Here is a 27109-nt window from a genome sequence, read left to right on the forward strand (position 1 = left end):
GACGTCCAAGGACGTCATATAGGAATACAGCCAGAGTCCTATGTCTAAGGAAGCTCCTCTCTCAGCAGCCTGGCCTGGGGGCCGTGTCACCCTCCAGGAGGGACCCCACATCCTGCCTGTCAGGACTGGGGCATGGAATGCTGAGTAAGTGAGTCCCAGCCCCTCACGTCACCCTTATCATGCTCAGAAGCCAACCTCACCCACCTGTCCTCCTCACTCCACTGTGTCATTCTCCCCTCTGACTCCCTGGGGCGCCCCTTCCCCTCCCTGCACCCAGCACCCCCAGCCTCAAACTCCAGCTGTGCCTTTCAGTGCCAAGTGAGTGGAGGGCCCCGCAGAAGAGGGAGGCGTGCACCCTCTGCCATCAGGCCCCTGCCAATACAAACGGGACATTCCACGGTCTTGTCTCCGGCGCTGGGCACACACGGAGGACACTCTGGAGCCGCCTCTGCTGCCCGGCTGCTTTGATGCTGCATCATGGCCAAGGGTAGGGTGCAGGTGCAACCCCAGGGCTCCAGGGTGCCCCCCAGGGCCACATCCAACCCCCACCCCCACCCTGTAAGTCCAGCTCAGGAAGACAGCCCTGTCCTACCTCCAGGGGCCTCTAGACACACATGCAGCCTTCTCCACCCTTGGAGGGTGAACACCAGGAATCCTGCCCCCACCCCATGCCCCATGTTTGCCCTCCTGCCCCTGAGCAGCCAAGCAGGTGCCTGTCCCCCCAGGGGGCTTAAGGCAGCCAGGGCCGCTTACCTCTCTTGATAGGGATACAGCTCGCTCATCAGGTTCTGTTCAGCGATGACAGTCCTCTGGTATAGCGTCCCTGCAAACCAGACCCCGTCAGCCAGCCCCGGGACGAGCCTTGGGGCCTCGTGCTCACTGTCCTGTCCCCCGCGGATGGTGGCTGAGACGTGTGAGCTCCCCAGTGCCCTGGGGGAAGGGCCCGGGGCTCAGGTGGTGTGGGTGTAACAGCCCTTACCGGGCACGGCCGCCTCGGTCTTGAGCCTGATGGCGCAGTCCAAGGCAACTGTGCAGTAGGGCGCGGGCAGGGTCAGGAGCCTGGTGCAGAAGGCGTAGGTCCTGCGGTACAGCTCCTCGGGGATGCCCGTGGCCTGAGGGAGAGGGGGTGGTTGGGGTGCCCAGAGCCCTGAGGCATGACGGGTCTGGGTGGGGTGGGAGTTGGAGGGGGAGGAGGAGAGTCGGGTCTGAGAGCCTCTCTCCCAAATCTACCCCTTCCAGCTTGTTCCGCCAGCCTCTCTGATGCCCCCCACCCCAATCACCATGGCCTTGTGCCCCACCAGCAATTAGACTCCACCCCCCAACCCTGCCCTGCTCGGTTGAAGCCACACGCTTCTGTGGGTTTCCAGGCTGCAAGTCTTGGGGTTACTGCCCGCACCCCGCCTCTTTCCGTTCCATGCTGCCTCGACTTCCCCGTGGTCTCTCCACTCCTTTCTCTTCGCAGGACAGGGAAAGGGCATGGCCAGTGCCAGGGAGCCAGATTGGAGCAGACAATGCAAAGGTTTTCCCAGACTCACACGGGGCCAGCGCCCAGCCCAGCCACACAAGGGCCGCCACCACCACCACCACCACCACCACCACCACCACCACGTCAACCCCCGGTCCCCAGCTCACCTTCGTGAGCACGTACATGAGGGTGTGCAGCAAGGGAATGATGACGTGCCGCAGGTCCTCGCTCTCTGCCTGGAGACCAGGAGACCAGGGGATATTACTGGGCCAGGCCTGGCTGGGACTCCCCCAGGCTCCGAGCAGGACTGGCTGGGGGTGGGCAGGAGATGGTGTAGAAGGTGGCGACCGTTATGCCAAGGGGAGTGAAAGGGTCCCAGCCTGCCTGGGACCAGGGTGGCATGGGTGTGGGAGGTGGGGGAGGGGCAGCACTGACTCAGGCAGGAACCCGGAAGCAGTGCCTCTCAGACAAACAGTTTTTGCTTCTGCACAGGCATAGGAGGAAGATGTGTGTGGTCGAGGCCACACCCACAAATGACCCAAGTGCAACTGAGCCCCAGGACCCGTGAGCCTCTCTTCTGCTCATGTCCACTTGCACCTGCTCCCCTTCCACTCTAGCCCCCAGGAACCCACCTTTTCCAGTTCCCTGAGCAGAATGCGAACCAGCGTGGGACTCCTAGCAGGATCTCGCTCGAGCTTCTTGTGCAGGGACCACCTCCACATGCCTGCTGCGGGGGACCCAGACCTCAGCAGCCGCTGGCCGTGACTTTGGCCAGACTTGGCTCCGACGCCGCAGCCAGGGCTTGGCTGCAGGTGCATGTGGGTGCACAGTGAATTTGCAAGGTGGAAGCCAGCAGGGGGTGGGACACAAGTGGGGACAACAGCCACGGGTAGGCACTCACAGAGCTGCGGGTATGGACCCCGAGGCACATCTGGAAGTCCCACAGGCTAGAGTGCCCGGGGGAGGCTGTGTTTGGAAGTGGAGTAGGGAGGTAGCTAAGAGAGAAAGCAACAGGTCCCCAGGGCACTCTGCTGGGTGGCGGGGTGTGGGGGAGGGGAGCGCTTGAACCAGGGAGCAGAGAAGCCAGCTCATTCCTCTCCAGGTGTTTCCAGCGGGAAGGGGGCTCAGCTGGGGCCCTTTGCTGGGTGTGTGGGCGGAGCAGGCTGGGGTGGGGTAGGGGAGGCTGCATGCTGCTGGCTCCTACCTTGGTTGCTCTGCAGGGCGGGGACCTGGGCGCTGAGCTCCCGGAGCACAGCTTGTACGCTCCTCTGCAGATCCAGCTCCACATCTATGCCGGGTGGGTTGGGGGAGGGGGAAACTTTGAGGCCAGCAGCTTCTGGAGCTCAGCCCCCTGGACTCACCCTTGCCCCCACCTCCATTCCCCCCCAACTCCACCACCGAAAGTGCTGTGAGCTTCTCCCATGAGCCTCAAGCCGCGCCGGTAACATTATCAGCTTAGAGCTGGGAGCCAGCACGCCGAGCTGGGACAGGCCTTTCCATCAGTGTTTCTGGGTTCTTTGTAAAAGCAGCCCAAGGTGTGGGACGCACAGCACTTCCCCTTTATCTGTGGTCGACTGCGGGCCAAAAACATTACGTGGAAAATTCCGGAAGCAAACAATTGACAGGTTTTAGACTGCGTGTGTGGTTCAGCCCTTTGTCCAGGGTGTCCAGGCTGTGCACACGACTTCCCCCAGGCACGTTAGTGACCTAGCTGTCCGGGTTATGGAATCCACTGTCAGGGTATCCCCAGGGCTTGTGTTCCGGCAGCTTTTATTTGCCCTAATAATGGCCCTAAAGGGCAAGAGGATTGAGGCCAGGGGGACACCAGAGCACAGAGCACAGCAGGATAGGGGGTGGGTGCGTGGCCGGCAGTTCAGCCACTGGTCAGGCTGCCCACGTCCCATACTGGGGTGCCTGTATTTGAGTCCTGGCTCTGTTTTCAACTCCAGCTCCCTGCTCACGTGCACCCTGGGAGGCAGCAGGTGATGGGTCCCTGCCACCCATGTGGGAGGCTTGGATGGAGCTCCTGGCTTCTGGAGTCAGTCCTGACCACGGGGTGGGCATTGGGGGAGTGAATCAGTGGATGGCAGTGCGCTCTCTCTTTCTGTCTTTCACTGCCTCCTAAATACAAAACAAAAAAATATGGTAGGAAAGGTTAATTCCAGTGCTCCGGGGCAAAGCTATGGGCCGTACAGGATAAACACCAAAGCCCTGGTTCAGTACTTTCTGCAGCTTCTGGCATCCGCTGGGGACGTGTCCTCCACAGATAAGGGGAAAGCCACGTTAGGTGGTGGTACACAGTCTCAAAATACAAATAGTTACACACTGATTTTCATGTGTATTAGGAAAAAAAAATACATGTGATTAACTCCTCAATCTGTGCAGAAGCTAAAAACCTCAAGTCAACCGAGCGAAACATATCAGACAAACACGAAGACAAGGGGTAACAAAGATGCTCTCTCTCCTTGGCCAAACCTTCCGAAGGCTCCCTGGAGCCCTCTCTTCCACTAGGCCTGAGTCTGGAACCCTGCACTCTCCCTGACCTGCCCAGCCCAGCCCAGTTGCAGCGAGAATCCCACAAAGTCGGTTCAGAGTGAACACCCCGCTCCTGACCTCGGATCAAGCATTTCTCCACCGTCAGTGTGTGAGAATCTACCGGCCTCCAGCAAGAATCCCGCTGCCCCGACCTCTCTGGACCCCTCTCTCTGCTCACTGGCTGTGAAGCCCCGGGCTGTCTGCTCCGTGTGGGGAGCAGAGCTCACTCTCTCGCTCCTGTTGCAATGATTTTCCACAAATGTCAGCCTACATGAAGGCAGCCCAAGAAGAAGCAATGGGCATTTGAAAAGTGTTGGAGTGGGGCTGGTGCTGTGGCACAGTGGGTAAAGCCACCGCCTGCAATGCTTCCATCCCATACGAGCGAGCGCCAGTTCAAGTCCCAGCTGCTGCACTTCCTATCCAGCTCCCTGCTAACGCACCTGGGAAAGGCAGCAGAGGATGGCCTAAGTACTTGGGCCCCGGCCACCCACGTGGGAGACCCAAATGGATTTCTTGGCTCCTGGCTCTGGCTTGGCCCAGCCCCAACCCCAGCTGTGTGGCCATTTAGGGAGTGAGTCAGTGGATGGAAAATCTCTCTCAGTAACTGCCTTTCAAATAAATAAATAAATCTTTAAAAATAAATAAATAAAAATCAGCAGGTGCAGTCTGAGAGTGAAAAATGCGCTTAGGCCAAGGCACACTGTGTCCTGGCCACACGGCCCATCCCCCATGGCTCCGGGGCTGGCAGGTGCCTCTGAAGCCCCCAAATTTCCTCTGGTTCTCACTTGTCCCCACCTTGAGACCCTTGTCATGGCCAAGGCCTGGCCCTGAATCTCCTGCCTGAGAGTGGGCATCTGTGCACCTGCTGGATCTGCTGGGGAGGGCAGCGGCGCCTCAGCTGGGGCAGAGACTGCTTAGCTGGGCCTGGGGGCTGGTCGGTCTGTCCTTCCAGCCACCCATCCCCGCCTGCCTGCGTGAGCTAACGCAAGGTGAGTCATTCACAAATTTCCTCCCTACTCACCTCCCTCCCTCCCTCTCCCCCCTTTCTCCCTCCTGTCTCCCTCCCCCCTTTTCTCCTTTCCTCTCCCTCCCTCACTCCGTCTCTCTCCCTCTCCCACTGCAGATTGCTCAGAAAGACTCAAGGTCATGACCACTGTCCCTCCCTCCCTACTCAGCAGAAAGGCAGCCACGCCTTCATCTTTAGAGCCCCCAGGTTCCCCCTACTTTGCAAGGGGAGCTAAGTTTTTACCTTCCAGAATAAATCACAGAAGCTTCCTGGGAGCCCCGGGAGACAAATCTCAAAAAATCTTTGCTTTTGAAAGTCTGGGCAGCCAGAGCAAACCTTCCACCCCTGGACCACATCTGGCTGGCAGACATGTTTTGTTTGGGCTTGTGCAGTGTCTTAAAAAAAAAAAAAATTAATGGCCAACATGAACACATCAGGAGATTTTAGGTAAAGTTTGGGGTTTCTGGCACCCCTCGGAAATTCAGAGGCACTGGGCGGGCCACCTTCTTGCACGACACTGTGGAGAGGGGCTGGGGAGCAGCTGGCCCTTTCAGCTCGACACAAAGCAGAACCCCCCCCCCGCCCCCACCCTCATCCACATCCTCTGCCTGGCCCCAGACAGCCCACCTAGCCCCTCCGTCAGGCTGCACTGTCAGCCGATGCTTTCTGTTAAAGAGGAAGCAACGCAGTTCAAGGAGAGGAGGTTGGACTCCCCAAGACTGTGAGGGCCCCAGAGTTCTGGGGTGCTGGGGAAGCGGGGGCACCAGGGACGGCTGAGCCACAGCTTGCTGGAGGCAGCGAAGAGCTGAAGAGAGCAGCAGAGCCCTGGAGGCCATGTTGTGACGTGCCTGTGACGTGCCTGTGACAGGCTGTGTCTGCCAGGCACAAGAATGGCCTCCCAGGCAGCTCCCCAACAAACCGGTCCCTCAGTTCCGCCGCATGGAAGACCTCACGCATTGCCCACTGTCCAGACTTCTCACAGGCTCCTGAGGAAGGGCCGAGTGTCCCCAGTGAGTGACACTGGCTTCCCGCTGACCTTGGAAAAATGAGGGCCTGAAGCTGGATTTGATTTGGGTAAGGAGAGAAAGAAATGGAATGTCTCAAGTGTCAGAGGTCAGGTGACAAGAGGCTCAGAACTGGGGCTAGCACCGTGCCATAGTGAGTAAAACAGGGTGCAGTGCCTGCATCCTGTACGGGTGCCCGGGTGCTCCTCTTCCAATCCAGCTCCCTGCTAATGTGCCTGGGAAAGCAGTGGAAGGTGGCCCAAGTGCTTGGGCCCCTGCACCCATGTGGGAGACCCAGAGGAAGCTCCAGGCTCCTGGCTTCGGATCGGCCCAGCTTTGACTGTTGCGGCCATTTGGGGAGTGCATCAGCAGATGGAAGACCTCTCTCTCTCTCTCTCTCTCTCTCTCTGCCTCTGCCTCTCTGTAACTCTGCCTTTCAAATAAATAAACAAATCTTAAAAAGAAAGAGAGAGAGAGAGAGAAAGAGAGAGAGAGAGAGAGAGAAAGCTCAGAGCTCGGGGAGGACAGTTGACAGGAGGAAGATGGAGAGGAGGAGGGAAAGGAGGAGGGAGAGGAGGGGGAGGAAGATGGGGAGGAGGAGGGGAGGAGGAGGGGAGGAGGGGGAGGGGAAGGAAGATGGGGAGGAAAAGGAGGAGCGGGAGGAGGAAGGGGAGGTGGAGGAAGGAAGATGGGGAGGAGGAGGAAGATGGGCAGGACGAAGATTGTGGTGTCAGGATGCGGGTTCCTGGTGGTGGCAGGAGATCGAACCAACTCAGCTGGACCAAGTTGGTGTCGTTTGCCAGCTTGTTTGGGTGAGATCCGACCTCTGTTCAGAAAGGTAATTCTTGGGGGACTCCAGGGCCCTGACCCCCTCCTGACATTAGTGGAATTGTCTTAGACTTCCTTTTCAAGCTCACCACTGCATGTCTTCCTGGGGTTACCCCAAGCCCCTGGGACGGCTGACTTCACGTGTCAGCTTGACTGGGTCACACGGTGTCCAGACGTCACACGGTGTCATTTGCCCCGGTGTGTCTGGGAGGGTGTAAGGGTGGGTTTTACTTTTAGGTGGACAGACTACTCAGTGCAGGAAAGGCCCGCCCTCTTGGGGCTGGCCTCAGCCAATCAGCTGAACCGATAGAACCGAAGGCTGACTCTCCCCTGAGCAAGCGGGACCTCCCTGCCTCTGGCCTTGACCTGGAACATGGGCTCTCCTGGGTCTCTCTGCCTCGTGGACTGCAGCTCTTGGCACTTAAACAGCCTCCACAGTCACCCCGGGGCCCTTTGCAGAGATAGTCCGACACCACAGCACAGCCTTTCCGGCAACCACAGACCACGGATACAATGCTGATTCCATAGATTCTATGCGTCGTATTGCCCGGTGACGTGGCAGCCATCCTGATGTCATGGGCCAGCATATTCCTCCCATATTTGTGGGGGGTGCTGGTGTAGACACACCTGCATGCCATCAGTCGTGTAAGAGTGTGGCACATACAGTGATGTACCATATTCATACTTGACAAGCATCATAACTACTATGTTCTTCATTTATTATTTACTTGTTCATTTATTTTTTGAAAGGCAGAGACACAGAGAGGTCTTCCATTCACTGGTTCACTCTCCAAATGCCTGCAGCAGCCAGGGCTGGGCCAAGCTGAAGCCTGGAGCCCCGAAACCCAGTCTGGGTCTCCCACGTGGCTGGCAGGGACCCGACGACTTGAGCCCTCGCCTGCTGACTCCCAGGGTGCACCTTAGCAGGGAAGCAAGCATTGAGTGGAACCGGGAGTTGAACGCAGGCACTCTGATGTGGAAGGCAGCCATCCCAAGCAGGGTCTCATGTTGGGCCAGACACCTGCTCCTGTTAGGCTCCCTCCTCCTCCTCCCCATTTTCCTCCCCCTCCTCCCCCTTCTCCTTCCCATCTTCCTCGTCCTCCTCCCCATCTTCCTTTCTCCCCCTCCCCTTCCTTCTCCCCCTCTTCCCCTCCTCCTCCCCATCTTCTTCCCCCTCCCCCTCCCCACCTTCCTCCCCCTCTTCCCCATCTTCCTCCTCCTCTCCCTCCTCCTCTCCATCTTCCTCCCCCTCCCCCTCCTCTCCCTCCTCTCCCCCATCTTCCTCCCCCCCCTCCTCTTCCCATCTTTCTCCTCCTCCTCTTCCCCCGTCTTCCGCAGCCTTATACAGAGGAAGGCTAGGAAGGAAGAAGGCCTGGGCTCCACCTACCCCTCCCTGTCCTGGTGGCAGATCTGCCCTGTCCCCTGCTCTTTCTAGTATCTGGCGCTTCAGCTTTTCTTCAATGCTTGGTCACTTTTTAGACAAAAGATTACATTGGCCACCTCAATTTTTATTGCTTGCATCCAGAGAAACTTTCCTGGCACCTGTCTCTTCCTAGAAGACAGCAGGGCTTATCATTTACAATGGGTTTATCATTACAATTAAAGTGAGTGGGAACAGTTCACCTAGAGAGGAAGATGCTTGGCCACTTCCAGCTTCCTGCTAATGGCGACCCAGGGAGGTAGCAGGTTGAGTCTCAAGTAGTTGGGTCCCTGCCACCCACATGGGAGACCTGGGTTGAGCTCCTGGCTCCCAACTTCCGCCTGGCCCAGCCCCTGCCATTTTGGGCATTTGTGGAGTGAACCAGAGAGGATGGGCGATCTCTCTCCCTCTCTCTCTCACTTACTGTTTCTCTTTCTCTCTTTCCCTGTGCCTGTCTTCTTCTATTTGTCTCTCTCTCTCTCTCTCTGCTTCTCGAATAAATAAACACAGTGCAAAATGAGCACAAAGGAAATTGGTTCTGAAACATTAGCAGGTTTTCACAGTGCTGCTCCATTCCTGGTCCTCAGCCCCAACCCCTCTGGTTAAAGACAACCCAGAATTTTGGGACCGTGGGGTTCACTGGGGGTCCCTGGTTCTGTGGAACTGCTTCTGATAGGTCCAGGCTCTCAGAGGGGGGGTGGAGTGCGGGGAGGATCCATGTGGTAGGGATGATGGCAGCCAGACACCTGTCCCTGCCTAGAGACCCCTCCCCTTCATCATCGTCCGTGCCTGGTGGCCTTGGGCTTGCTGGCTGATCATTAGAGGGTGCACATCTTGAGGGGAGCCGGCCCCTTTCCTTGTGGTCCTTGTTGACGCAGCCTTGGCATCACCCAGGCCCCGTCCTGGCTTTGAGAGGATTACCTAACCACTCTCACTCTCAGTTTCCCTTCCAGAAAAATGAGGTCACAGCGACATCACCACTTCCTAGACTTCTCGTGACACTTCTACAAGGCAGCCAGAGTGTGGGCGTGGGGGTGAGACTGCCAGGTCCGGAGCCTGATGTGACCTTGGGGAAAATACCTGCCCATACCATGCCTCAGTTTCCCCTTTGGGAAAAGAATCCTTGCCTTATGGGGTTATCATAAAAACTAGGAGAGTTAATGTTTGCCAAGTGTTTTTTTTTTTAATCACCCCTTGATACACTGTACACGCAATCTAGGCTTTCGTTAAATCGTCTCCATGTTTGGTGATAAAGCCTGGCTACTTTGTCATCAGCTCAGTGACTGCAAACAATCAGTGCCTCCCACAGCAGGTGTGAGGGTGTCCACCCCTCAAGATGTTCTTCCCCTCGGGCCGCAGAGTTGGGGTCTCTCAGCCTGGCTGGGTTCAGGGGTCCCTGCCAGCCCTGGGGATGTCCCCCTGCAATCCCATCCCAACAAGCAGCAGCCGCCGGGCTTGGCAAACCCCCACAGCCCCCAGCACACTGACCTGAGCTCTCCATGGGAGCCCGCGGAGTCTGTGAGGAGGATGTGGTCGCCGCAGGCAGCGGAATGGAAAGCAGAGCGGTTGCTTTTCTGCACAGAGGTGCTTCTGCAAAAGAGGCGGTGGCGTGAGTAGCGGGAAGGTGCAGAAGTAGTGTCTGAGACGTGGAGGAAATCCTGGAGGCCCTGGGTCTCTAGCACGATGGGGGAAGCACAATCTAGAGATATTTAAGAAATACTTAAGTCACTAAAATATTTAAATGATGGAGAGGCTAGAGCTCTTGGAGAAATACAGCTAGCTTTCACCCACATGGGTTCTACAGTCGCAGGTTCAACCAGCCAAGGTTCAAAAAAAAAAAAAAAAGCATCTGTAATGAACATGTACAGACTTGGTTCTCATCGTTCCCTGGACAATGCAGCACAACCATCATGTATAACGTGTTAGGCATTAGAAGTAATTGAGAGAGGATTTAGAGTCTAAGGGAGGGTGTGCAGGCTCTATGTAAATACTTCACGGTGTTCCATAAGGGGTTTGAGCATTCCCAGGTGCTGATACCTGTGGGGGTCCTGGAACCAATCCCCTGTGGATGCTGGGGGGTGACTGCGCTTAAACAATCCTTACGTGGTGCTCAGTATGCAGCCGGCATGCCTCTAAGTGTTTAAAAGCCACCAGCTGTTTACTATGAATATATTAAGCACGTGAGGGAGGTACCATTTTCCACCTCTCCTACAGATGGGGAGACTGAGGCACAGAGAAACCAAACAACCATTCAAACAGGTAACAGAGGCAGACACCACCTGGCACCCGAGCCCACACCCTTGGCCACCATCCCTGACCTCCCCACTGAGGACAAGGGAATTGCTCGGCCCGACCCCTGGGCGGAGGGGCGGGAGGGGGGAAGGGGAGGACCCCTAGAAATACCCGAGAGAACTGACATCGACTTAGGAAAACTAATCCAGAGAGAGAAAATGACAGGATTAGGAACGACGCATGTCCTACACGAAGGGACTTCAAAGAGCTTGTGGGAGAATGGAATTGAAAGACCAGTAGATAGCAGCAGCTCCCTCAAGTTCAAGAAACTTTTGGAAGTGATGAGATCTGCCTTTTAGTCCATCCCTGTAGAGCTGAGGCTCCCGGGACTTGAACCGTGTCCATGCAGACCCCTTCACAATATTAACTGTAGAAAGATTTTCCAAGATTACACAGATTTTTTTTTAAAGATTAGGAAGCAACAACAAGCTAGAAGGGGCCAAGTCAGGACTGGTGATCTCCCATCAAGACTCACAAATTGCTCTTGCTTGATGAGAAAACAGGAGCACCCTGACGTCGGAGGAGGACCCTGGTGGAGATTCCCAGGCATTTTTCGGGCAAGGCTTTGACTAACTTTCCCCAAATACTCTCCTAATAAGCTGATGCTGTCATTCTGTGGCTTTCGAGCAAGACAACAAACGAAATGCCTTGAACAACCCCCAAAAAACAGCTGCAGTGGTCTTCGCCCCACCGGCCTGCTTTGCAGCGTCCTGATCCTTCCGCTTCTTGGTAGCCATTACTTGGGTTACACTTTGTCTTCAGGATTGTACTGGGAAAGCCAAGTTTCCTTTCCTGTTATGATTCTTCTAAGAAACGCTTCAGGGTCTTGAGCCCATTAGTTCAACACTTTCATGAAGAGCTCTGCTCTTGTCTGGAATACATCCGGGTGGAGCAGTTTGCACCCAGAGAGCAGAAAATAATTTTTTTGAATTGTATTACTTTTATTACACATCAACTACTTTATATTTTAGTTCTTTACAAAGAAAAATGCTAAGAAAATTAAAATCACATGTTATATGGTTTTAAATCATAATTCCAGATTTCTTTACATAGAAGATGGAAAGGTTCAGTGGCTATGTCCACTGTCACAGACTTTAGTTCTGTTCACATCCTGCAAAATTAACTAGTCACACACAAAAATGTCTCAAATACAGTAAAATGTATGTAAAATAAAGGTAATTTATAAATCTTTAAAAACAGATTTATTTATTTACTTGAAAGTTAGAGTTTGAGAGAAAGAGAGAGAGAGAGAGAGAGAGAGAGAGAGAGAGGAAGGTCTTCCAATACCTGTTTCACTCCCCAGATGGCCACAAGGGCTGGAGCTGGGCCAGGCCCAAGCCAGGAGCCAGAAGCCTCTTCTGGGTCTCGCATACAGGTGCAGGGGCCTAAAGACTTGGGCCATCTTCCACTGCTTTCTCAGGCTATTAGCAGGAGGCTGCATTGGAAGTGGAGCAGCCGGGACTGCAACCAGTGCCCATATGGGAAGCCGGCACTGCAGGCTTTACTTGCTACACCACAGTGCCGGCCCAGAAAATAAAATTTCAGTCAGAATGGTAAAAGGTCAGCCAACTGAGATGTCTCTATGAGGGTATTTCAAAACGTTCATAGAAGAATGAATTAAAAGCATGAGTTTATTTATATTTTCTAATATTGCGAAAAAATATTTTGCATCAAAAAGGTTTTTTACACTAAAATAAACTCTTACTTTTAGTTCCATTTTCCCACTAACTTCCTGAAGTCTCCTTGTGTGGTGTTGGCTGCTGTTTGTACGTTAATCCCAATCCTCTTCAATTAGTGCATGGACAAGTTTAGTTTTTTCCCCGAAAATTGACACAGATAGTCTGCCCCGGCAGGCTGCATCTTCAACAATGTCTTGTGTCTTCTTAAAATGAGTTATCTGGGGGCCAGTGCTGTGTGTAGCAAGTTAAGCTGCTGCATCAGCTTCCCACATGGGCATTGGTTCAAGTCCCAGCTGCTCCACTTCCAATCCAGCTCCCTGCTAATGCTCCTGGGAAAGCAGCAGAGGATGGCCCAAATGCTTGGGCCCTTGCACCCACACGGGAGACCTGGAAAAAGCTCCTGGCTCCTGGCTCCTGGCTTCAGCCTGGCCCAGCTCCTACCATGGTGGCCATCTGGGGAGTGAATCAGCTGATGAAAGATCTCTGTCTACCTCTGCTTTTCAAATAAATAAGCAACATCTTAAAAAAAATGAGTTATGGGGGGGCATTTGGTACAGCAGTTAAGGTGCAGCATGAGACGCCTGCATCCCACATCCGAGTATTTGACTTCGAGTCCTGGCTCTGCTTCCTGCACCCTGGTAGGTGGCAGTTGATGGCTCAAGTATCTGAGCCCCTGCCGTCGACATGGGAGACCTGGATGGAGTTCCAGGTTTCTGGCTTCAGCTTGGCCCAATCCTAGTTGTTGCAGGCATTTGAGGAATGAATCAGTGGATAGAAGATCTCTCTCTCTCTCTCTCTCTCTCTCTCTCTCTCTCTCTCTCTCCCTCTTCCTTTCAAATAAATACATAAAAATAAGTAAGCAAGTTATCCATTTGTAAACTACTGATTTCTTTGGGGCATTGCCCCATGAACTTTTCAGAAAACATCTCTGGTTTCACCATTCTTTCACCCAAACTTCACCAATCTGATGCTCATTCTTGCTTTATTCTCAGCAGAATTCATTTTATTCTGATCTGGAATCTTCTTAAACTAATGTCTCCTCCTTTTTGCTTCAGACTAGATCTTGTCTGCACATGTCCCAACAAGGTAGTTTTGGTGCAAAAAATTTTTGAAGGCCGGCGCCATGGCTCACTTGGCTAATCCTCCACCTGCGGTGCCAGCACCCTGGGTTCTAGTCCCGGTTGGGCGCCGGATTCTGTCCCGGTTGCTCCTCTTCCAGTCCAGCTCTCTGCTGTGGCCTGGGAGTGCAGTGGAGGATGGCCCAAGTGCTTGGGTCCCTGCACCTGCATGGGAGACCGAGCGGAAGCACCCAGCTCCTGGCTTTGGATTGGCACAGCACCAGCTGTAGCGCCCATTAGTGGGGTGAACCAACGGAAGGAAGACCTTTCTCTCTGTCTCTCTCTCTCACTAACTCTGCCTGTCAAAAAATAAAAAAAAAAATTTTTTTTGAAGTCCATGCATAGTTTTTCCCAGTATACATGTCCCAGGAATTTTTGAAGACCAGCCACCTTGGCTACACCATGGGCTAACCCTACTAAATGACTAGACATTTTAAATGGACAGGAGAGAGTTCTAGTGAGTGTGTGGAGGAAGTGGAACGCCCATACTCGGCTGGTGGGAACGCAAAGTGGCACAGCTGGAAAACAACTTCTCACCAAGCTAAGCCATGTTTCCTATGGGATCCTGCTCTCCAACCAGCAGCTATTTCTTCTAGAAAAATGAAAACGGGCTGGCGCTGTGACATAGTAGGCTAAAAGCCTCTGCCTTTGTCATCAGCATCCCATATGGGCTCCAATTTGAGTCCCAGCTGCTCCACTTCTGATCCAGCTCCCTGCTAATGGCCTGGGAAAGCAGTAAAAGATGGCCCAAGTCCTTGGGCCTCTGTATCCACATGGGAGACCCAGAAGAAGCTCCTGGTTCCTGGCTTTGGATCAGCCCATTGTGGCCATTTGGGGAGTGAACCAGCAGATGGATGACCTCTATTTCTGTCTCTCCCTCTCTCTCCATAATTCTACGTTTCAAATAAATAAATCTTTTTAAAAATCTTTAAAAAATAGAAATTTACATTCACAAAAACATCTGTTCCTAGATATGGGCGGCAGCTCTATTTTTAAGTGCCCCAAACCAACAACCCCGATGCCTGCCACGAGTGAATGGATAAGCAAACTGACATATCCACGATGAGATACTGTACCCAGAAATAGAAAAAGAGAACTACATGCAACAACACGCATGTACCTCAAAGACATTTTGCTGAGTAAGAACAGCAAGAATTGAAAGGTTACATGTTGTATGCTGCCAGGGATACAACATTCTAGAAAAGGGGACATGATACAGTCAGAGGGCAGAGCAGTGTTGTGAGGGGTTGAGTGGGTGACTACAGAGGGGGTGAGGAAAATGCTCTGGGGGGCCGGCGCTGTGGTGCAACGGGTTAACACCTTGGCCTGCAGTGCCGACATCCCATACAGGTGCCGGTTCTAGTCTCGGCTGCTCCACTTCCAAACCAGCTCTCTGCTATGGCCTGGGAAGGCAGTGGAGGATGGCCCAAGTCCTTGGCCCCTGCACCCACGTGGGAAACTCGGAAGAAGCTCTTGGCTCCTAGCTTTGGATCGGCACATCTCTGGCTGTTGCGGCCAATTGGGGGGTGAACCAGTGGAAGGAAGACCTCTCTCTCTCTTTCTCTCTCCTTCTCTCTCTGTTTATCTCTTTCAAATAAATAAATCTAAAAAAAAAAAAAAAAAAACAAAGAAAATGCTCTGCATCCTGCATCCTGATCCTATGTATGATATGTAGGTCACACAAGGTCCCTACCTCAGAGCCTTTGCACGTCTCTGCCTGGAGCACCCTCCCCTAGCTTTCCCCAGAGCTGGCTCCTCAGTGTTCAGGTCCCATTTTGAACCTCACCTGGCCTTCCTGACCCCTCTAAGTAAAACAGCCGTCCCAATCACACTGGAGCACACACCTCATGGGAAATTTTCCCGTGTCGTGACTGGCTTTCTGAGCTACTGCTCAGAACATGAGACCCCCACATGCTGGCTCCTGGTGTGTCTCATTCCCTCCATCGTGCCCGGCTCATAGGGCAGCACCACACCGAGTGGACGAGGAATACATCTTTAGAAATATCTGATGAACATATGAAGTGGAAGGGTCTTGCCAAAAGCCACCAGGGCTAGAGCTCAGCTCTCAGCTCCAAGTGCAGGGTCATGGTCACCTCCCCTGCCTTTGCAACCCTTCCTGCCCCTCACCAAGCCCCTCTGCTCTAGTGAAACACACTGACCACACAGGGAAGCTTCTCTCCATAGGAGGCCTTGAAGGAAAGGAAACCACACAAATAAAAACGAAGAGAGAAATGTACAGCCAAGGAGGTGCTGTGGAGAGCTGAGAAGTCTCTGGGTGGTGTATTTGTCTTCTTTCTTTCTTTCTCTCTCTCTCTTTCTCTCTCTTTCTCTCTCTCTCTCTCTCTCTCTCTCTCTCTCTCTCTCTCTCTCTCTTCCTCTCTTTCTTTCTTTCTTTCTGGAGCTGATGAGAGAGAGAAACCAAGAGAGCCGGCCCTCATGTGCTGGTTCTGCTCTCCAAATGCCTGCAATAGCTGGAGGTGGGCCAGGCCAAAGCAGGGAGCCAGGAACTTAATCCGGGTCTCCCACAGGGGTTGCAGAATTGGAAATGGAGCCAGGACTCACACCCAGGTACTTGAAGTGACAGCTCTGCCACAAGGCCAAATGCCTGCCCCCTGATTTTCAACTGAAGAGAAAATTCTAGAAAACTTTAATGATTTCTGCCAGAACGCTCCTCATTCACTCATTCATTCATTCAGTCATCAGAAATTTATGTAGGTAGCGCAGGTGCTGGGTCCTTCCAGCGCAGCCCTCCGTCGGTTCTTCCCGTCCTTGGGGGCTGCTGACCACAGCAGAGTGGGGGAACAGCCCCCAGGGGACAAGCCTTCACCTAGACAGGAAATGAAAACGACAGAACCCAGCCCGTTCTTAAAATGCGTCAGCGCCTCATCTGTCTCCACTTCAGGGATGGCCTAAACCTCCTGGGAGATGAAGCAGGTCCTGGCCGACATTTCCCCAAGGAACCCGGGCACCGCTAGGGTGAGGGCAACCTCCCTCCCACACACGCCTCCTGCTGTGTGGTTTTCTGGCCTAATCCTCCTTAGCTGTGCCCTGCACAGGGAGGCGAGGAGGGGGCTCCAGCCCAGCCCTCAGTCCCACTGCCGCCAGCCACGGAGGGCGAGGTTTTGTCATCCGTCCGTCCATCTGTCCGTCCATGTAACTCGTGTGCTGAGAAGCTGTGCCTCTTTATATTCCAACAAGGGCACCTCCTGCGTGAGCTGCTGGCCCTGCGCAGTCCTCTCTGCTCCTCCGCGCAGCTGCCGGCTTGCGGAAGGCTGGAAGTCCCGACAAGCGCACGTCCTCGCTCGCCTTGCGCGGTAACCACGGAGGCAAAGCCGCAGTCGCCATCTTGCAAAGGAACCGCAAACTCCCAGCTGTGGACCTGCGGCCTCGGGCGCTCTGTGTGCTCGCTGGCCGTCTCCTGGAAGTACTCCGGATGGTGGAGGTGGGCGAGTCAATGAGGGAACATCCACGTGGTGAAATGCGTGCAAGACCCGAGAGTTTAGAGATGAGTGAATGAGACCCCCGCCCTCGTCCCTTGGAACGGGCGCGGTGTGGCTGTCCCGGACTTCTTAATGACCTCAGTGTGGCTTGATTCGCCCCCGGGGGCCCATTGAGCAGCCATTGAACAGAAGGCTGGGACAGCCGCCTACTCCTGCCCTGGGCCTCGGCACCCCTGGTTCTTGAACCTTGGGACGGGTTTGGAGACTCGCACCCTGGGCTCCGCGGGTGCTCAGTACATCACACTCAGAATTGAGCCACACCGCTAGCTTTCCCGGCCTGTGGTTTGCAGACGATAGTGAGACTTAGCCTCCACAGTCACACGGAACCTCCTTTCCTGATACATCTCTATGTGCTTATACCCATGCATCCTCTGTCTTCAGCGTCATCATCGTTATCTATCTGTGAGGTCTGGAAATGCATGCTACAAAAAAACTATGCATGGACATAACAAGACTCCTAGCTATTTCGTTAAGATTGGCTTTTCACATTAAAAATCTCATGTAGGGCTAAAAAATCTGTAAAGGGGCATGGGTATTTTGGTGCAGCGGGTTAAGCCTCCATTTGGCACACCTGCACCTCATATTGGAGCCCTGACTGGAGTCCCAGCTGCCTCACTTCCAATCCAGCTCCCTGCTAGTGCACCTGGGAAAGCAGGGGAAGCTGACCCAGGAGCTCGGGACCCTGCCACCCGTGTGGAAGACCTAGATGGAGCTCCTGGCTCCTGGATTTGGTCTGGCCCAGACCTGGCTGTGTTGCTATTTGGGGAGTGAACCAGTGGATGGAAGACCTCCCTCTTCCCCCGCCTCCTCTCTTTCCCTGCTTGTCACCCTGCCTTTTGAATAAATAAATCTTTAAAAAAATCTAAAAGGCATTATACAGCAAAACACAAGCATCATTCTTGCCTGTTACCCAGCTCATCCGTTTCTCCCCCCACCCCGAAGAAGGGGGAACACTGAGCCTGTGGTCAATATTTGAAAGTCAGACTTCACATCAGAACAAAGACTTCCAGTTAGAACACTGAAGGATCTGGGAAGACGGGGCCTGCGATTCTGCAGTGCAACCATAGTTGGCGGTGAGGCGCACCTGCTCCTGTGGCAGGGGCCTTGCTGCCTTCGACTTCCATCACAGAGAACGCGGGCAGGTGCCAGCGGCCACCGTGCCCGCACTCTGCATTTTGTACCATCATTTATGTCACCTGCCCGGCCCTTGAAGGCAGACACACTGGGGACCCATCAGCTATATAATTCATGGAAATGTACACTATGAGAAAACTATGCATGGATTCCAAAAACGATCCTTAGACCAAAATAAGCATCTAATATTTTCCATGAACTTTCGGCAGTACTCTTGTACGTGGGTCAACTCCCAGATCCCAAAGAGAAAGACTAACTACAGAGAGCCTGCTATGAAATGGGCATTAGGGTTGTCCCACAGTGCCCACAAGTCATTCAACAAACACCATGGTGCGTCCCAGCACTTCTCCATAGCACCTGATGCCTGCTATTGTGCTTGTTAGCTGTCTGGTTTATTTATGAGAGAGAGAGTGAGCGAGCACTCCCATTTATTGGTTCACTCCCCGAAGGCCCACAACAGCCTCCTGTTGGAGCTGAAATTGGGAGCCGGGAGCTCAATCCAGGTCTCCCAGGTGGGTGGCAGGAACCCAATCTCTTGCGCCATCAATGCTGCCACCCAGGGTCTGCATTGGCAGAGAGCTGGAGTCAGGGGCCAGAGCTGGGTTTCAGCTTCAGGATACCTCACTGTGGGATGCCACCGGGTTACCCAGGGTCTTAGCCGAGAGGGCAAATGCCCACCCCAAGGACTCCATCTTGATCTCTGCTGGGTCCCCATTAGCTGACGTTATTTACACCATGCTAAAGGCCTTTCATAAATATTGGTGGATTGATGGGTGCCAGGCACTTGTAGGAAGACGGTCACTGTCCCTTCAGCCGCTCTCAGGCAAGGACGGAAACAAGTCTGCTGTTCATGGTTGATGCAACAGATAGTACAGGAAACAGATGACACTGACGCTCAGAGCACTGTCAAAGCAGACAGATAGAAGTCCTCCAGGAAGCGAGGGCAGACACGACAGCGAGAAGGACATTGCGCTCGCCCACGCCGCTTCCGCCACCTACGGCGGCTGACCCATCTCGGGCCCTATCTTGGTCAATCCCGGCTGTGATGTTTGACTGCGGCTTCTGTGCCACAAAACAAGGTGCAAGGTGCTGACCAACCAATCAGAGCTCCTCTCACACTGCCCCGCCCCGTCTCAGGTTCCCAGGAAGTGCAGGAATGTGGCCGTCCAGGAGCACCACCTGCCAGCCCACCAGCCCCTCAGGAGAAGCTCCACCGCCACCCACCACAGGGCCTCTCACCTCCTGCTACCCGCTACCCACCACAAGCGTTCATACTTCCACCTTTTCAACAGTCCTTGGGCATCTATTGCGAGTAGGAGGGGACTTCAAAAAGTTTGTGGAAAATGTGAACTATGAAAAAAATTATGCATATATTTAAGAACTGTTTGCATCAAAATAAACTTTTAATTCTATTTTTTCTGTGAAGGTTTTGAAGTCCCCTCCCCTATGTCAAGCCCTGTCCCACAAGGCAGAGAACCAGGTCTTCAACTGAAGACCTAAGTAAACAGATGGATCCACTTATTCGGTGAGCATTTGAGTGCCATTTGTATGTCAGACACTGCTCCAGGTCCTAGTGCTATGGGAGCAAATGGGGATAGGCAGGCATTGGGGCCGGCACTTTGGCGCAGTGGGTTAACGCCCTGGCCTGGAGCACCGGCATCCCATATGGGTGCTGGTTCGAGACCCAGCTGCTCCACTTCCGATTCAGCTCTCTGCTATGGCCTGGGAAAGCATTAGAAGATGGCCCAGCTCCGGCCCTTGCAGCCAACTGGGCAGTGAACCATCGGAAGGAAGACCTCTCTCTCTCTCTCTCTCTCTCTCTCTCTCTCTGCCTCTCCTCTCTATGACTTTCATATAAATAAATCTTAAAAAAAAATAGGCAGGCATTTAGTCGAGCAGGTGAGATGTGGGCATCTGGATGCCAGCTTCCTGCTAATGCACACCCTGGGAGGCTGCAGGTGATGGCTCAAGTGTCTGGGTCTCTGCCCCCAACAAGGGAGACCTGGATATAGAGTTCATGGCTCCTGGCCTCAGCCCAGCCTCTGCCACTGCAAGCATTTGGGGAGGGAGCTCCCTCCACCTCCCTCTCCAATAAATATAATTTAAAATGTCTCTCATGAAGTTTGCATCATTGTGGGCATGTTGGGAATGGAGGGGTTAGGCAATAAGCTAAATAAATTTTATATTAGATGATGTGTGCTACTAAAATAGAATTCAGGAGCTGGCACTGTGGCATAGCAGGTAAAGCTGATGCCTACAGTGTTGGCATCCCATATGGGCACTGATTCGAGTGCTGGTTGCTCTACTGCTGATCCAGCTCCCTGCTAATGTGCCTGGGAAAGCAGTAGAAGATGGCCCAAGTCCTTGGGTCCCTGCACCCATGTGGGAGTCCCAGAAGAAGCTCCTGGCTCTTGGCTTGGGATTGGCCCAGCTCCAGCTGTTGCGACCACTAAGGGAGTGAACCAGATGATGGGAGACCTTTCTCTGTCTCTCTCTTTCTCTGTAACTCTACCTCTCAAATAGATAATAAATCTTAAACAATAAATAAATAAAAGGCAACTCTAGGAGTCTCCTGAGGAGGTGACCTTTGGGGGGAAACCTGAAGGAGACAGAGAGCCAGCTATGCAGGAAACATGGCCCGAGCAAACAGAATAGTGGAGACAAAGGGCCCAGAGGGAGGGTGCTTGGTGTTTCCCAGGGCCAGCGTGGCTGGGGTGCAGCAGGCCAGGGGACAAGACAAGGGGTGCAGGGCGACAGCCCTCTGTAGGTTGGTGTCTGTGCATGGGAGGTTCGGCTCTGGCATATTAAACAGCCTAGGAAATTAGAGACGCTCCCTGCAGGGCAGAGGGCAGATCTATTTGCTGTCCAACGTGATAATCATGTCCCCTTTCAGGGGGCAGGTTTGCGTGCAGCCCACCATGAAGCTGGGGTCTCCTGAGGTCGGGGTTCCTTGACTGCAATGCACAGCATCCGCTTGGATTGGCCTCTCTGCTGCCCCTATGGGACTTAGGGACAAGGGAACTGAGGACTACGACATTCACATTGCTTGTTGTGCTATGAGTAATAAAGTCCTTTGTCTCTGAGTTGGGAGTCTCATATTTTCCGCCAGTATCCACAAAACTGGCAGGCTCATGTGCTAGTTCTAAGTAGGGTACGCATCTAAGATCCTTCACAATTCTGACAGAGGGGTAAGACTGGACGTGAAGAATGGATGAATGAATGTAGGAATGAATGAAACGGGATTCCTTAAACACAGAACATGAGCAGTGAATGGTCTCCTGGGCAGGTGCACACACATAGCTGGTCACAGCTTGGGGCAAAATAGGCCCAAGGACTGACCGCGGAGGCAGTTGTATGTGGGCCGGCATGGCGGCACTGTGACACCCGCATCCTGTATGGACACTGGTTCGAGTCCCGGCTGCTCCACTTCCAATCCAGTTCCCTGCTAATGCATCTGGGAAAGCAGTGGAAGATGGCCCAAGTGCTTGGGCCCCTGCCATCCATGCAGAAGAACCTGGAAGAAGTTCCTGGCTCCTGGCTTTGGCCTGGCCCAGCCCCAGCCCTTGTGGCCATTTGGGGAGTGAACCGGTGGATGGAAGACTTTCTCTAACTGTGACTTTCAACTAAATGGATGCAGTGGAAAGAAACGGGAGGGAGCCTGCTGGCAGCTGTATCTGCTAGGCGATGCTGTTCAGAAAACTTCCCAGCTAGGGGAGGGAAATGAAGGAAGAGGATTTAGGGGAGGAGCTGAGGAAGACTGGCTGGGACCAGCGTCTGGGGAAGAAAGCTCCAGGTCCGCTGCACCCCTGCAGGCCACCCCTGCACTCCTCCCCACATCCCTGGCCTAGCATCCGCTAGCCACCGCCCAGGCCTCCTGCAGCGCCAGACCTGCAGGACAGAAGCCCGGGAAGAAAGACAGGGATCTGTTTCCCTCCCCCCTCCCCTCTGTGACAGGACAAAGGGGCGGGACCTGCAGAGCCCTTGCACCTGCCTCTCTCTCCTCCCACCACGGAGGCCCCAGGGCCTGGGTGCAGACCCCTGCCACACCACAGGCCTGGTTTAGGGGTTCAGAGCCTGTGATTAGTGGGCTGCCGGTCGCGAGTGGGGGAGGGGGAGAAGTGAGAAGGCGGAGCTCCAAGATGGGAGGGGTCTCCTTTAACCCTCAGCCCCCATCCACGAGGCCCCTGAGGGCTCTCTCAGGCTCCCCAACCCCAGGGACTGGTGAGTGAGGACCCCGTCTTCCTGGCGGGCTGTGGGGACGGACAGGCCTGCTTCCTCAGCTGTTCCGTCCCCGACTGGGAAGGAAGCACCTGGATTCGAGGGGGTGGGTATTGTTCCCCGGGGCCGGGCTAGGGTCACTGTCGGCCGGCCCGCAAGGAGGTAAGCGGAGGCCACGGCAGCAGGGCAGGGCGCTCCCCGCCTCCGCATCACCAGCGCCGCCCGGGCGGGTCGCTGGAAACCCTCTCATTCAGGGGACCTCGCAGGGTCCTCACGGGAGCCAAACGAGAGGAAACTGGGAAACTGCTTGGAGCTGAAAGAAAAGACGCCACATGCCCCCAGCCCTGACCGCTGCGCCACGCCCTCTGCGCTGGACCGGCCCCGCACGCACCCCGCGCAGGTCCTGGGTTCAGCACCCACCTTCTCTCTGTGGCTTCCCGCACTTGGCTCCCCTCTGCAGGACCCTGCCTCCCCTGCAGCCTCAGCTCAGGGGCCGCCATCCCCTGCGCCCACCCTGGTCCCACGCCCACAGGCCTCTCTCCCCAACTCCCGTGCACACGGCTTCCCCTGGCGTCTCTCCCCCTCTCTGTGTCAGTCCCCTGCAGCTGTATCTCCACTTCCGGAATGAGCTCCTCCCAGCCGGGAGCCCAGGCTCTGGTCGGACTCTGGTCAGAGGAGCCGCACCTGGGGAAGAGGCTGGATTCAGGAGTGTGGGGGAGAATCGGCCAGACCAGGTGACAGACAGATGGACAGGACGCTGATTAGTCTTGCTCCCCCCAGACCTTCTGTTCAGTCTTTGGAGAGTTGCTTCATCTCCCCAAGCCTCAGTCTTCCGGCTTAACAATGGGCTCATTACCAGCTCTCTCTGGTGTCCTTTACAGCAGCTGCTCTGCCCTCTTGTGCGTGGGTTTCAATGCTTTCTGGCCCCCACATCATCTATCTTTTAATTCCACTTTCCCCGAAGTTCTTGCAGCCCCCTTGAATTATCAGTCCCATCACCGTCAGCAGGTGCAAGATCTGAGAAGATACGGGAAGAGGGTCCCGCATCGTCTCATCTGAAGAAAATGGGCAGGACGGTCTAACCTCGGCAGACGGTCCAACAGCCACCCTGGGGTGACCCTTGTCAGGATGGCCGGCCCCACAGCCCACCAGGTCTTGGATTCCTAAGAGCCAGGGGGTCCTTGGTGCCCCTCCCCCAGGGTTTCCCCTCCCAGCCCCTCCATCCGCTCGGCTCAGCCCTGTCTCTCCCAGCCAGCACCCACCTCTGCTTGGCTGCAGCTGCTCAGCTCCCAAGTCCTGCAGCGATTAGCTCCCTCGAGGACCTGCTCGGTGAGGCCACCGGCCCCCAGGGACACAGGGTGGCTTTGGTCTCCACTCCAGCCTCCAGCTCTGCAGAGGACTCGGCCGAGCACCACTCGGGCGAGCTCTGTCCCTCCTCTTCCTTCCCCTTCCCCAAGGCCCTCGAAGCTCCTCCCAGACACATCCTGCCGCGAGGCCCTTTCTACAGAAGAGTCTGCGGTCACTACCGGGTCACCGGTGCTTCTGTATTCTCATCTGGTGCAGCGGGAGGGAGGGGGCACTGCCTCGGGACCCCTCCCCCTCTGGTGCTGCATCTGGCCAGTGATGCAGGAGCTTGCAACTCACCAAGTCCCAGGCAAGTTCATTATCCACACCTCCCCCCAAGCCTGCTTCTCTCTCTCTCCTCTCGGAACAGAAACCTGGGTGTCGTCTGAACCCCACGCTCTTCTTCACTCAGTGCATCTGAGCTGCACCAAGTCCTGCCACGATGTCGCGAGCATCCATGGCATCCACGCTCTTCTTCACTCAGTGCATCTGAGCTGCACCAAGTCCTGCCACGATGTCGCGAGCATCCATGGCATCCACCCTTCAGGGTGTCACCGCTTCACCCAGGCCACCGTGATCCATTTCTTAACTTCACAGGTGGAGAGAAAGAAGGGTGGGGAAGAGAAAGACCAAGAAGAAAGACCTCCCATTGTTGCTGGTTTACTCCCCAAATGCCTGCAACATCTGAGGCTGGGCCAGGTCTCCCATGTGTGTGTCAGGGACCCAGCTGCATGAACCATCACCGGCTGCCTCCCAGCTCTGCCTGGATGGGAAGCTGGAAGGCAGAGTGGAGCAGAGACTTGAACACAAGGCACTGCAATGTGGGACATGGGCATCCCAAGCAGTGGCTTTCGCTGCCAAGCCACTCACCCCTTGCCAGGATCTTTCTCCTGAAATGCCACCTCCCTCTATTCCTGCCTCCACTGCACAGCCAAAGCTCTTTTCTGACAGTGAAATGCAAATCTGATCCCCTCACAGCCCTCCCCCACTGCTGCAACCTTCAATGGCTCCCTATTACTTTCAAGAGAAGGGCCACACTCCCAACTGTAACTTGGGAGACCTTTCTTGATCCTGCACCTTCGTAATCTCCAACCCCCTACATTTTCCCCTTCGTTAGGGCCCCTCCTCAATGAGCTAGTCTGTGGGATTCTCTTCCCAGTCCTCCTGGCTCATCCATCATCATCCATTTAGCAGAGAAGATGGGGGGGGGCAATAAAGGGTGGAAGGAAATCTAGGGGAGGAGGAGATTGAGAGCTAAGGAGGAGGCAATGGTATCAAAGATTGTGGCACGATGCAGAGAACCACAAAGCACCTGCCCACCTCGAAGTCAGGAGAGAGCAGTACTGGGGGAGGCAGGTCAACTGCAAGATGACAGGGAGGCTGGGTTGTCATCCTCTTTGCTTTTTTCACATTTTGAAGTCCAGGATTATCTGGAGGATTCTCTAACACCTTTCTGCATCTTTGAAATCCCCCCCAGACTTGATGTTCTCACCCTATGGGTAGATGGCTCTGAAGAGAGACAGATGGCCGCCAGCCATGTCTGAGCCAGCGCCTTGCTTCAGTTCTGTCTGGAACCCTGATGCCTCGTCTGCCCACTATGTGACCCGAACACACTCCACCCCTGTTGAATGAAGCCTATTTGCATTGGGTTTCTGCCACCTGCAACCGAATGAGCCTTGGGTCCATGAAGTCACTGCACTTTTTATTTTTTTTTCTGCAAGGGCTTGACTGTGTTCTGTTCCGGCCCCTCATTCTGCAGAGGAAACCATTTCAGGTTAAAAGACCAGAAAAGACCATCACTAGCTCCACGTTCCACCTTGCCACTTTGAGTTCTTAGGTACCACATCTGTCTACCCTCACCTCCCCGACCTGGATCAGTTCAGGCCAGCTGGGGCTAGGTCTCACTCTGTAGGATGAGAGCATTTTAAGAGAAAGCTCGGCTCCTTAAATAAAGTGAATGAACGAATGACTGAGAGAACGCATGAACGAGATGATTCAGCCTGAGGGAGGATAAAGGAGCAAGGCTGAGCCCCTGCGGGTTCAAGGCTCAGCAGCTGCAGGACATGTGGCCTCCATAGCAGCTCCTCGGTGCTTATCAGTGTCACTGTCACTGCATCTGAGCTGAGGCTGGCCTCCTGGGGCTGCAAGAGCACTGGGTGTGGCATCCACAGCGCAGTCTAGAATGACCCGGCTGTCCCTTGCCAGGAGGGGCTGTGGAGCCTTCCTTTTGAGGACTCACCGCTGCCAGCCAGCCCGGAGCAAAGGACAGAGAGAGGAGGAGGTGGAGACAGGAAGGACCAAGGCAGCGAACCTGCCCTCGGTGCCCTGCCCCTGCCGTCTCCAAGGCCAGAGGATGCTGCCCCTTTCACCAAGCCCAGTGACTTCCTCTCCCAGCACTGCTGCTCCCAGGGTTTGTGTAATCTGGGTTTTCCAGCCTCCTAGGGACAGCCCCCTCTCTCCCCAGCCAGGCAGAGGCAGGAGTCCGGCAGCCTCAGACATGAGAAAGCTGGGGTGCCTTGCACTTGTTGTCCTAGGTCAAGATGACCTGGTCCACTTGCGGGACCAATGCTGCCTTTGAGTGACAGAGGCCAGATGCAAAAGCAGAAGGCTCATTGCCTGTCATCACTCCTGCTCTGCCTCCTCCTCCCTCTGCCAAAGGAGCCCCTCCCCGACTCCCTGTTACCCCACCCCTGGAGGGGACAGGGCTGTGGCTGTTTCTCACCTTTGTCTACTGCACCCCACACAACTCACCTGGTTTTCTGTAGAGGATCAGTTCCCTTCCACCTCATTCTTTCCAGGAGAACCCTCCCAGCTCTTTGAGGCACGAAAATCTTCTCTCATCTATTTTCCTACCCATGACACAGCAGCCGAGGGCTTTCATGGAAAAGAAATCCTCTTACAATGGTGATCAAAGCCACAGATGGAGGGGGACACGGGCTGGCATTGTGAGCTCTGCAGGACAGCGTCCCAGAGTCAGGCAAGAGTGATTCACTTGGTTACAGGAAACCCAGGGCTCCCTGCACCTGGGCCCAGCTCTGCCAGCTGTGGGTGCTACCTCTGAAATCATCAGCATCAGACACAGAACTCATCATTCTAAGTTTTCCTTTCCTTTCCTTTCCTTTCCTTTCCTTTCCTTTCCTTTCCTTTCCTTTCCTTTCCTTTCCTTTCCTTTCCTTTCCTTTCCTTTCCTTTCCTTTCCTTTCCTTTCCTTTCCTTTCCTTTCCTTTCCTTTCCTTTCCTTTCCTTTCCTTTCCTTTCCTTTCCTTTCCTTTCCTTTCCTTTCCTTTCCTTTCCTTTCCTTTCCTTTCCTTTCCTTTCCTTTCCTTTCCTTTCCTTTCCTTTCCTTTCCTTTCCTTTCCTTTCCTTTCCTTTCCTTTCCTTTCCTTTCCTTTCCTTTCCTTTCCTTTCCTTTCCTTTCCTTTCCTTTCCTTTCCTTTCCTTTTCTTTTCTTTTCTTTCTTTCTTTCTTTCTTTTTCTTTCTTTCTTTCTTTCTTTCTTTCTTTCTTTCTTTTTAAATTTATTTAACTGAGAGGTAGGGTTAGAGAGAGAGAGATGGAAAGAGAGAG

General features: G+C 54.3%; 1 protein-coding gene across 3 annotated transcripts in view; it reads right to left on the reverse strand.

Annotated features, from left to right (window-relative positions):
• The window catches only part of PIK3R6 (phosphoinositide-3-kinase regulatory subunit 6), a 46523-nt gene extending 22896 nt beyond the window's left edge, over window positions 1-23627 (reverse strand). The window contains exons 1-7 of one of the 3 annotated variants that reach the window (XM_051825189.3): window positions 23462-23627; window positions 9747-9848; window positions 2670-2753; window positions 2098-2192; window positions 1633-1701; window positions 980-1112; window positions 754-823 (exon numbers count right to left, since the gene is read on the reverse strand). In XM_051825189.3, coding sequence (XP_051681149.3) covers window positions 754-823; window positions 980-1112; window positions 1633-1701; window positions 2098-2192; window positions 2670-2753; window positions 9747-9759 — 464 coding nt within the window. In that variant the 5' untranslated portion in view covers window positions 9760-9848; window positions 23462-23627. The remainder of the gene's footprint in view (window positions 1-753; window positions 824-979; window positions 1113-1632; window positions 1702-2097; window positions 2193-2669; window positions 2754-9746; window positions 9849-23461) is intronic. The other 2 variants (XM_070060054.2, XM_089317214.1) reach the window with 2 other exon arrangements.
• Between the last annotated feature and the right edge of the window lie 3482 nt (window positions 23628-27109).

Source organism: Oryctolagus cuniculus, chromosome 17 (assembly GCF_051225735.1).
Source record: "Oryctolagus cuniculus isolate XC-2025 breed Fujian yellow rabbit chromosome 17, ASM5122573v1, whole genome shotgun sequence".
Lineage (NCBI taxonomy): Eukaryota > Metazoa > Chordata > Mammalia > Lagomorpha > Leporidae > Oryctolagus > Oryctolagus cuniculus.